Source organism: Larimichthys crocea, chromosome III (assembly GCF_000972845.2).
Source record: "Larimichthys crocea isolate SSNF chromosome III, L_crocea_2.0, whole genome shotgun sequence".
NCBI lineage: Eukaryota > Metazoa > Chordata > Actinopteri > Sciaenidae > Larimichthys > Larimichthys crocea.
This window is the reverse complement of record NC_040013.1, coordinates 9,308,776-9,320,802: the sequence shown is the minus strand read 5'-3', so window position 1 is coordinate 9,320,802 and position 12,027 is coordinate 9,308,776. Positions and strand designations below refer to the sequence as shown.

The 12,027-nt window shown below is 38.0% G+C and overlaps 1 protein-coding gene across 1 annotated transcript in view; it reads right to left on the bottom strand.

Moving 5' to 3' along the window:
• Positions 1-2,369: 2,369 nt before the first annotated feature.
• Positions 2,370-12,027, bottom strand: part of LOC104933941 (ATP-binding cassette sub-family A member 1) — a 152,075-nt gene continuing 142,417 nt past the window's right edge. The window contains exons 49-50 of the mRNA XM_027278008.1: positions 10,362-10,605; positions 2,370-4,469 (exon numbers count right to left, since the gene is read on the bottom strand). Of these exons, the coding sequence (XP_027133809.1) occupies positions 4,350-4,469; positions 10,362-10,605 (364 nt within the window). The 3' untranslated portion in view covers positions 2,370-4,349. The remainder of the gene's footprint in view (positions 4,470-10,361; positions 10,606-12,027) is intronic.

The window sequence follows — 12,027 nt, the reverse complement described above, 5'->3', positions numbered from 1 at the left end:
AAACTATTTTCATTGGTCAAGACTAAGACTAGATCTAAAATAGATGCCAAAATGAATACTGGTTCCAACTTTAAAATCAATCCATCAATCCTTAAAAATGTGCGATAACTTTAAAAATCACAAGACAGACGAAAAGTACAAGTTTCCCTGAAGTGCCTAGTTTGACTGCAGTGAGATGAACAGAGCCATTGTACCAATTACTACCAATTCTAGACAACCTATAACAAGTACCCCGAAGCAAGAACAGCAAACTCAGAGTACAAAGGGTGATTGCAGTCTGAAAGGGTGGCAGGAGTTTTCTGCAAAGCTTCTCTGTCAAGCAGATCATCGAATCTCCTCTAACTCATGTAATCTCCCCATTCCGACTGACGTCGCCTTTTATTGTATTCCTGTACTTGGCGCTGGGATTGGCAAAATGTCGAGTCATGGGAAAGATGTTTTGTGTGGACAGCGTGAGATAGATTATCAGGGTAATGTTTGTAGACGATATCATTTGAAAGCGCAAACTCACCGAGTTCACAAAAACTAAACTGAAACTAATTCAATAAGAAAAATGAGAATACAATACAGAGGGGATTGTTTTTTTTTATTTTTTTTGAAGAAGAAGCAATGACGAATTTCTTTCCAAAAATACTGGTGCAGCATTCAATTCTTTGAAATGGAAAACACCTTTTAATGTGTTGTTACCTGGTGTTCCTGGGTGCATTTCCCACTCTCTATCATTTCATGCCAAATAATAACGCTCACTACTGCACAGGAAGTGGGCTTTTTTCTTTTGAAAGTCGCTGGAAAATAATAATAATAAAAAAACATTTAATAAAATGTCTATATATATATATAAATATATATATGTATATATTGAAGAATCAATGGCTCAAAGGAATTAACAGTCTGCATGCTCAGTCCCTGCACACCCAACTGTAATGTAACCTCTGCTCATAAACCTCCTAACTATTACACTGGGACAAAAAGTGCGAGGGAATAATGTGGAATGTGACAAGTAATCTTACCTTAAGACTCCAGTTTTATCGGCTCTGTGAAGTTCCCGCCTGACTGATTGCCTCTGGCTACGTGCCCTGGAGCTCGGAGCTCTAATGAGTAAAAGGTGCGATACATGCAGAAAGCCCAAACAATAACTCGAGATATTCAAGATAAAAAATTGCCAAGATTAAGACCTCTTCTCCTGTCGTGGTGTGGAAGATTTGTAGGGTTATGTAAGGGATTAAAACTCGTATGAATAATCAAAGGATTTGCTAATTATTAAATGCAGGTAATTCACCCACGTCTTAATTGTGAAAAAGTTCATTAAATGTCAGTCATATGCTGCATAAATAGCATATTGCGTGTTGTGACAGTTGAGTCTATTTATGTTACACAATTGACATGATCTCATTATTTCTTCCGTTTAGAGTGAAGATGAAGTGAAGACATTTTCACGTTTGAGAAGTTGGAACTTCTTGGCAAATTTTTGGCATTTGTGTGAATGATAAATGACATTTAATCCATTATCCAAAATGTTGTTGACACATTTTCTATGTATCCATGATGTCTGATGGGAAATTAAGATAGGCAGTTACAACTTTAGCCAAGTAAAAACTTACAGAGGACTGCAGCTGTTCCCTTCTTCATCTGACTGCTGCTCACAAGCAAAAACAAACACATCGGCACCTCAGTGAGAAAACAGAGAATCCATATCTATTAACCTATATCATTTAGACTTAAAAGTAGAGCAGACAGTTAAGGGCTTGATTGTCTAATCCAGAAGGGATAAAAAAAACAACAACAGGAAATTGGTACTGAAGATGTTTTTAGAATTACAGAAAAATGAGATGTCTTAATGAATTATCGGAGGACAGGCTGTTCCAAAACAAGAGCTATATATTTTGTGGCACTAAAATGAAATTGATAAAACAATTGGTTTAACCTTAAGGTGTGCTCGCTTTGGCAAAAAAGTTTAATAGACCCAAAGAAAGCACGCACACAATAAAAGTCTGTGATGGTTTGACAAGAAAATGAATTCATTCTCAGACATATGGCAGACAAAACGTTTCTTCCCCTTGGAGAAAGGAGCGACTGCACTAAATGTGAAATAAAATGCTTTACCCGCGCTCCGGTGCAGTGTATATTCTGGCATCCCATGGCCTCATTTAAACAATGGATGTGTGGAGAGACTAAAACAAATGTGAGCCTTCAGCTGAAAGCTACACTCAAAGAGAATGACAAGACGGATTGAAAACAAAAACAAGACAATAAAAACAGCATGTAGAAAGTTGAGCTGAAGACATTTTCAAACTGGGACCCAATGAGTCAGTGGACAAATACAGCAATGTGCAAACATTAAAAGCAGAGTCGCATTACAATTTGTGCAAATGTTTAATCGTTTGTCTTGGCATGAAGCAATATTCATTACAAATAGGATTCATTTATTCTTTGCAAGGGGGCATGATAGTAATGTGAGGACTTAGCACAGCATACAAATTATGTCAGGCTCTCAAAGTAAACTCGAGTGCCTTTGAGGGGTGAACCGAAGAAGTATTTACATTCTGAAGTGCCATGTAATGTAAGCAGCATAAGGAAAGAGCTTTGGGGTTTTAATTGTTAGGACACTCACAAAATTGCATAATATTGTACAGTACAGCACAGAATGATGAAAGTAACAAGAACGAAGCTATGAATAACTCTTTCCATTTAATGTAGACATTCCTGAGTGAGAATTGCACACCATGTTCCTGAGTGATATTTCGCCTGAGATATTATACAGTAAAGACCATTTCACAGTTTTGGAATTTTTGTAAATAATCGACCATTTGCTAAACGATTCTAGCTCAGCAACCCATAACTACGATAATGTAGGCACAGCACGTCTGTTTTCTCCACATGCCGAAGCGGAGTGCATGTCTATCCTTACAAAAAAATTATAAACACAAGTGTAAAAAAAAAAGGGTGTTAATATGCTTAAACACAAATTTTAGCATGTCCAGCTTTGTTACAAGTTACTCAAAAACGCCTCTGTCACAACTAGTAGATCCGTTGTGTAAGTATTCCCAACACTGTCCTGGATGCTATCACTGTTTTCACTGTAAACTGCATATTAACTTAACAGATGTAGCAACGGTAACTAAAAAGGGGCTGCAGCTTAGCAAATGGTCAATACCAAAAAAAAAAGGTCTATATCAGTCTATTACACATCTTAAAATAAAAAGGCACATTGTGACAAAACGTACTTTCTGCGCATGAGAGGGAGTGCTATATCAACGCCAATACCAGCATGTCCTATGACAAGAAATCTCAAAGGATGCACAAATAATTCTATATAGAAGCGACAGATTTCACAAGACAATTCATTAAAAATTTCATAAAATATAAAAGTGTTCATTTGTAATTCTTTCTGAATCTAATGTGGTTGCCGTTGTCTCTAAGCTGTGGTTGATACCACATGGGATGTGTTGTCTTACTTGCAGACAGCTTGTTGACTCTGTATTGTGGCACCGCTGTAACCTCTCATTAAACAGCAGCGTCCATAGCCGATTGAAGAGTCATTCAGACGTTCAAAGTCCACACTTCTGACAGAGTTGTTGTTATTAATTTTCCATCACTGGCAATCATCAGAGTGCCTGTCAGTACCTCACAATAAGAACTAGAACTCAACGTGGTGACAAAATATTCTCACATTAGGTTTTACATCTATCATAACCAACGGCAAATGTAAACAAATCCAGAACAAACATTCATTTTAAATGCTTTCACAGAATTATTTAGTCCTTTCACTCTCCTGAGGTACACAAAGGCCAACGACATACTCCAAACACTGAAGTGAAGTTGTCTTCATCGCTTTGTGAAACACACAGAAGCACACTGCAAAGATCTCCATCCCATCGAGCTATTTTTGTCTGTAATTTCGTCCTTAAGCTTTATTTTTCTGAAGCAAGTGAAAGAAAAGCGCCAATGCTGTGAGAATATTTCAACTTTTTTCAAATGCAAATTGATCCGTTTCAAGTATTTTCTAAAGTGCAGTTTAAATGTTGTATTCTGACCCTTTCTTGTATCAAGAGACTCGGCAGTAAAAAAAAAAAAAAAAAATGAAACAAGCTGTTCTTTAGTCAGAGACAAGTTGAAATACTCTTAATTTTCATAAAATAAAGTTTTGATTTGATGACAGGCAGAAATAACTTGAGCTGGAAAGTTAGACATTTCTAATTTAACAGGTTTAGATTAGTTTATGTTAAATATTACTAAGCTGGACATGTGCAAAAATTAAATCTTGATACTGCAGTATGTTTTGGTCACACCCATTCGCACTTAAGTTATATTGCTGGACCACAACATGTGATGTGAAGGCGTTACAACCTCTATGCTTCTTGTGAGGACTTCATAGCTTCCAGTGGCAGCTCATCTGAGGTGTCCACTCGGTTGTCATAGGACTGAGAGTCATCCTCCTCAGGCTTGTGCCTTGCAAAATTCACAAAGACCTGGAATACAAACCAGGAAAGAAGGTGCTTGAAGGCAAATGCAAGGTAAAAAAAACCCACACACAGAACATACACAGTAGTAAAGAGCTTGTGGACATTTCTCTTCCCATCTTATTTTTAACTCTCCCTCCTCCCTTTGCCTCTAAAACAAACAGAAATAGTGGTACAGACAACAGGGTGCATGTGAATGAGTTGCCAGACAAGGGTTATGAAGCATCAAGTAAGCGTCTCAGCTCACACAGTGAATGTCAGTTTGACATCTTTGACCAGCTGAGAAAGAGAATAAAACAATCATTCTTCTCTCTGTGATGCCCATTTTATGTCAGAAGAAATCAATCCTATGGCGTTCATAAAAAGCCTGTGTGTATTTCATTGTGCTGTAAACATCACTGTAGTCCACGCTTTTTATTCTCTTAACACGGGCTGTCTGTTGTGGTAAAGCTACACAAAGACTTTTAGTCTACAGAAAAACCCAACTGAGAGGATCATATAAAATGATAAGAGCATTGCTTTTTCATTATTTTTTTTTGTCCAGCGGCTGTGAGTATAAAAGGATATGTGAATTACTGGATTGTATTTAAAAATCTTAATGGAAAAATAAATAAATAAAAAAATTATCCAGACCAATTCCATCAGAAACTACTCAGACTCCAAATGAATTAAAGCCTTTTTCACAGCGACACACTGCCCATTAAATTAAATGGGACAGAGAGTAAAATACATGGAATGGGCAGAAATAAACAAGAGCGTGCTCTCAGGCTTTTGTTTTTGAGAGGCTCAGATAATGAAGACAGGGCAATAAAGATATGACCCGTCAGCCTTTGAAGCTTCTGTTTTTAATTAGCCAATTTATATAATTCATAATTTAATATGAATAATGAAAAGTCTTATTAACAGTGAGTTCCATTTTTTTTAACAAAGGAAGAGGTGCTCTACTTAGTCTGATGCATTTCCTTTGTCACTCCTCTGTAATAGTTTATGCATTTGATAGTAAAAATGTGGACAGAAGGCATTTTCATCGCTCGTGTAATTGGCAATATTCACTTATATACACTGAAAGCTTCCAAAAAACGGTTTGACATTTTGGTAAGCACACTTGTTTATTTATTTATTTTTCTTGAGAATGAGATGATAAAGATTGTGTTATGTTATTACATTTCTATTTATGCAAAAAAAAGAGTATGCTCACCGTTTCCCACCCATTTCCAGTCTTTATGCCAAGCTAGGCAAATCAAACATCTAATTCTTTAGAAGTCGTATGTCATTTTTCCAGAAGTACATCTTGAGTACATGAGTCAAACCCTTTTTTTTTATTTAATGGTTTAAGCTGCTGAGAAAACCAACAATATTATTCCAGCTCATGTTTCCTAAGTTTTTATTTATTTATCCAGTATATGTTTACTGACAATAAATACTAGTTTCCTGGAAAACTCTGCTCTAAAGTAACTCTTGGAAGGAATCCAGTACTAACACAGTCTCGCTGTAATTTGCTGGCTTCACGGCAACTGAACAGCAGAAGCAAGTTTGGGGTTAAATGCCTTGCTTGAGGGCGAATCAGCGGTAGTAATGAGTGGTCAGATATTTCGCTGTTTCACATGGTTTTAACAAAGAAGTCAAACTGTTTTAACCTGGTTTCATGGAATCAAACTGTTAGGCTTCCAGTAAGAGTTTATTCACTTAAAACAGAGGTTTGCTACATCATATATTAAAATAAAAGCATAAGCAACAAATATTAGTCAACAAAATAACATTTAGAATTTTATTGGAATTTGGTACCTACATGTAAAACTTCCTGACCTCATAGCTCTTGGAGCTGGTGGCTAGTTGGGTGTACAAAAAGCAAAACAGCAGACTATCTTGTAACTGAGGAGCAGGCTATGCCTGCAGAATGCCCGAGGCTAAAGTATGCTTCTGTGTGTGTGAAGTCAGACCATCAGCAGTGTGTATCAAGGTCACACTTGTCTAGGCATCTTTTCGGGGCAGAATGAATAAGAGAATAAGAATGACAGTCGCAACAAATACACACTCCGTCCATCTCTCTCGGCCTCTGACCCTGCCACTGGCTGATATTGGCTTGATGTGCTGAGGCTTGCACAGCATTTCATATTCATAGTCAAGGCTGTATACTTTTGCAATAGAATTTACTAGTACTGTTGGTATTTAAGTTTCTGTAAGAATCCTAGTAGGATAAAAAAAGTGCTTTAGTAGTGCAGTTGACAGCTTTCCTGACTGAGATGACCACGGAAAATCCATCCCCTCCTCTGTGATGTGACTTTCCTCACAATACACACTTTCTGTATTTAGCCAACCATTCATGACCTGAACGTCATGCACCAGTGCTGTTGAGTGGCATTTTCTTAATAACAGATGGATACAGGCATTAATTACATTACAGAGGGTAAATTTGGGTGTTTATTTGAAGCCTGTTGAGGCAGAACAGAGTCAGGGAAGGACGTGAATCACCCAATTAACCTTGTGTATATCAAAGGAGTCCTTGCAGAACGTAAAATGGCTATTTTTACATACATGTCTCCCATATGTTCATGCCATGATACCAGACTTGACTTTGAAATGTGCTTTAGTGGAGCACAAAAGACTAACATGGAAAACAAACCCATGTAATAGTAACCGTTCTTTATAGCAAAGTTAACGTTACAAAACATCAGTACATGGTCTGTGTCATTGGGCATCACTTATTAGTTATGAAAATTATTATAATGTGTAATTTAAATGTGCAATAATTGAATTTTGGGTCATTTTAGCCTCTTTACATGCAAATATAAAGCAACAAAATCATTTGGAGTCGTGTGCCAGGGCGCTTGGCAAATCTAAGTCCAATATTTACTCTCCTTTGACAGTAATTGTTTTTGTCTCCACAAACTCCAAAGGGAGTTAGTGCTGGGAGTGAACCAAAACAGTAAAAAAAAAAAGTTGCAGCCTGTAAACAATTAGCTAAAAGACCCTAAAACATAATATTATTTACCCTTAAAGTCCATGTAAAGCAAGAATCCAATATGTGTCCTGAGTTTGTTAGACCAAGAAGGAAGTGTTATTAACCACACAGCCAAATTTGAATGATTAAAAATATCGACATGTTTATGAAATTGGGTGTCAAAATTGGAATTAGATGTTTAGGGGTATGGTCAGGGTGGCCTCAGCGTGTCATCGAGCCACCCTTTAAGGACTGCCCACAAAATCCTGAACTGAAAACTGGTGAAAAACTGTTTTAACTCTAACTCCACATTTCAGTACTATATCATTCAAAGTCTTTTCACATGTTTTCAGCAACTATTTTCCAACATATTTAATGTATTTTGAAAGAAATCTCAGACTTTAAATTGTATTTTTATAATTCATTTTACTTGGACTATGGCAGAGCTGTGACTTATTTTTCTATAATGTAGAGGTAATAGGATGGAATGCAATTACCTATACAATAGTCACAGTATGTTAGAGCATGTTGGCTTCTGATGTGTGACAAGGTATTCAAACAGAACAGAACATTTAAATTAAATATACAGCAACAAAACAGGAAAATGTAAGAATGAAGCGAAAGGTCGGCTGCTTTAGTGGCGCAGTAGTGACATGGTGTAATGTAGACTGATGTCCACACACATAGTAGCAAACATTTTGCATTCCTACCACACAATCCGCTCCTAAAAGACAGTTTAGAAAGTCACACTTTGCTTTCAAATGCTCCATCTGCTGTGCACTGTCTCGGCCATCAGCGTTAACGCCTGAGCTCCAGGCTGTGTGGATCAATATTAATTGTAGTGCAAGTCTGGTGTTATACTATAGGTCAAGACGCGTCTCTATAAATCACCAGCTGAAAGGTGACAGTCTGGATCTCAACAGGTTCTACGGTCCTCCCTTCTGTGTTTTAATACTCTGACCTCCTGGTCAAAGTATGATTTATTTTCTGCCTATGATCTGGTAAATACTGACCAGTGAAGAATGTTGTTGACGAAAAAGTTAAAACAGGAATTTCTCAAGACTAAACTAGATGTGTGAAGCCAAATTTAACTCCGAACTACACTTTGTTAAAGCATTACTTTCCTGTCATAGCGGTAGGATAATTGCCCCCTGAAGGGGCATATTTCACTTAAATAATGCTGTGAAAGATGGTTTTATGTTGAATTAGGGGTTATCCACAAGGGGATCATGTTGATAATGAAATGCTTAACATCCCTGTAGTATTCTCTATATCACATTATTTGATTTAAATACAACAGTGCCACCGTACAAATCAATCCACAGGCAGCTCCACTTAGTCACTCACTCGTTCACATCTATGGCTGGATCATCAGTCCACTCCACTTGGACCGATGACCTCTCTTTTGAAGCACTCAGAGGTCATGCTCACCTCCCACCTGGTCATCTGCGGCTGAGCTAATGGTGAGCTTGCAAGACCAGACACACACTCACACTCGCACTCTGTGAGTGCCTGATTGCATCAGGTCCCTGAGGCCATTTGGAAAACACAAGGTGAAGCCAGTCCGTAACATGCAGGGCTGACTTTATCTCACCAATCAGGGGGTCTTGCCAGTGCACTTGGGATGGAATAAAAAGGCACTGCCTGAAGGAGCTTTTCATATATATATATATATAGATTCGTGATCAATACTGGGACCTGGCGGCTGAACTATCTTGGCTACACAAACTCAGTTTAGTCCTCATTGGTCAGTCTGACAGCCTAAATGGGAAAGGACAATGTGTCGGCAGTGATAGATCTTTAAATCTTATCCTGGACTGCACCGGCTAGCATTAACTGAGAGCACTTAAAATGCTGAATGCATTGACTGATGACCTAATAATCTGTTAAACTGAACTGGCACTCCACAGAATTACAGTAGGACAATAGAACATGGCCCCTGGGTACTCTGCAGTCAGCCTAAATTTTTAAATTCAGGGTGAAATTGTGCATCCTCTGCTCCTGTACAAGCTGAAAACCAGTTAAAACTGATGTTATGCCCTCAAGAATAATCACACAAAGGATTATTAAATCCGCTTTGATGCTCTGCTCCACTTTTCTGTGTCAAAATACAGAATCGCTTTTTCTAAATCGATTCAGAGGAACTCCAGCATTGACGAACCTTTGAAAATAATCAAGTTTCCAGAATTTAGACTACAAATACCCCAAGGCACATGGGGAATGTTTCACACATTGTGTGTGTGTGTGTGTGTGTGTTTTCCCAGTGCATAGTCACAAGTGGGCAAAGCATGTGCACAAAGCACATGGGCTGTCTGTGGGTAAACTCGTGTCTGTAAGCAGTTTTTCTTCTTTCCTGTTTTGCAAATATATTGCCACAATTTCTGATGGTCGAGATAAAAGATTGAGATTGGAATAAATGTAGTGCGGGCAGAAAGAGGTTTGAGCTGATTTCTTTTCAGCTTTTCCTTGGAGAACGATACAAAGGAATCTTGAGTAGACATTGGACAGTGTATTCACCTCTTTCAGTGCGCTTGTGGCAGAGAGAATTAAATTCAATAATCAGCTACAGATAGCTGTGTTAAGAGCAATGTGAGGGATTAGATAAAAAAAAAAAAAGATCTGAAGTTTCATGTGAAAGTTGTCCGCAAAACTTAAATGTCTAAAATGAAAAACAAAAAGTTGAAATACATTAAAAGAGTTACAGATGTTGATTGATTGATGTTGAATGAGACTGATAAAGTACCATAGGACTGGAGCTGCAATTTCTTCATAATATCTAGAAATACATCTTATTATACCCTGAATATGACATGCCTCAAAGTGCTGTCTATCATCCTTTCCCTGACATGTCAGTTGAGGGTGAATGATGTATGACTCACTATACACTGAATAATGCTCGCACATTTTATTCCTGTATCATTTGTGATTGTGGTTTCTTCATGCAATCAGGGGTGTCTTACCTGATCCAGAGTAGTCTGGGACACGGAGTAGTCTTCCACACTGAGCCTCTGCTGGTGGCTGGTGAACTGGCCGAAGATGTTGGCCAAAGCCCCCTGTGTGCGTGGGAGCTGATACTGCAGCGTGTTGTGATGCTTCTCCTTCAGGACGCTTCCTGGGAAGGTCTGCTGGACAAAGTCTTCAACTGGTTTCAATGCTGGAGGAGAGCCACCAACCCTCACAATCACTGTGTAGCCATCACCAAATCTAGAAACAAGAATAAAAATGAAAAAAATAGAAAACTAACATCTAAATAACGAACTTTTTCCTTTCTCCTGTGGTCATAGCATAGTGTGCTGGATAATAGGTTGGTGTCCTGGAAGATAGAGACAAGTCAGGAAGCAACAGAGATGACAAAATATAATTGGTCTCATATTTCCCACCGTTTCAGTCATCTTGGATGTGGTGAACTGGAGGAGCAGGTGAGTCACGAGCAGCTGAGAGCAAAAGTAGCTTGACTTAGACAGCCGTACAATAAAGTTTGCTGGCTGATGGCGAAACTTTGTGAAGTAATTGCAGGTTTCAACACAGTCTTCTGCAGCAAATGTGAAAGATCAATTTCACTCGAGCAAAAATGCCAAAAGACATGGGACAGCAATTACTTTTAGACAAGAGTGGATATTAGTCACGAAGCCTTCGCATGGCTGAAGCAACTAAAGGCAAAAAAAAAAGAGGATTATATTTTGTTTTGGATGAGTAACGTTATTTTTTTTAGGCACACTAGCCACTTTATCTGACAACCAATATTTATTTATTGTCTTTGTATCATCACGAAACAGAAGTAGATGTAAAATGCCAAAGTAAGGTTGCTACATCCATGGGAGTTAGATAAATAATATCCAATAAGATTGCTGTTGTCGAAGGCTATAGAGGCGACCAATGGAAATGTATAAAGTTCTGTTTTAAAGCTCCAATAATAAAGATTTCTATATATTTACAATGGATCAAATGACTTTGTGTAATATAAAACCACCTAACTGTGCAGATCGCCTCAGCTCTAGTAATATAAAACCACCTAACTGTGCAGATCGCCTCAGCTCTACGAAGTGTTTAATCTCTAAAGAGTAGCTTATTGTTCTGGATTTACTTTACCGTTTTGGTTCAGTCTTAATGTTCTCATCAAGCATGTTTCTAGCCAGAGGCAGCTGTTTCCAACCTGATTAACCCCACTACATGGAACCTGCCCAGCACACAATATTGGCTGCTAGGCTGGTGAACATATTGGAGCATACAGCAGCAAAAGTCGATGGAGATCAACAGAGCTCGAAGAGAGAGAGAGCGAAAATTAGATTTACAGCTGATTAATGTGAATGTTGCACAATGTCTGCTGGATGCGTGAACCTTTGGCTAACAATGATAAGGTTATGATGTGTTTATGTTGTGTTTACAGCTTGATCCGCAGGCAAAAAATAAATAAATCACTTATTTCTGCTTTAACAATCTGAACATTGCTCTAAGTAACATCTTTGTAGTATGTGAAATGTAATACAGAGTTCATGTAATGTGCTTGTGTTGTTGAACAGTCAGTGTTTTGTAAAATCCGTAAACATGCTCTCCTGGTAAAACCTTATAATATGACATAAAATATTGTCAGAAATGTAAGTGGGCCACAGCAATGCTCCGAAGTTA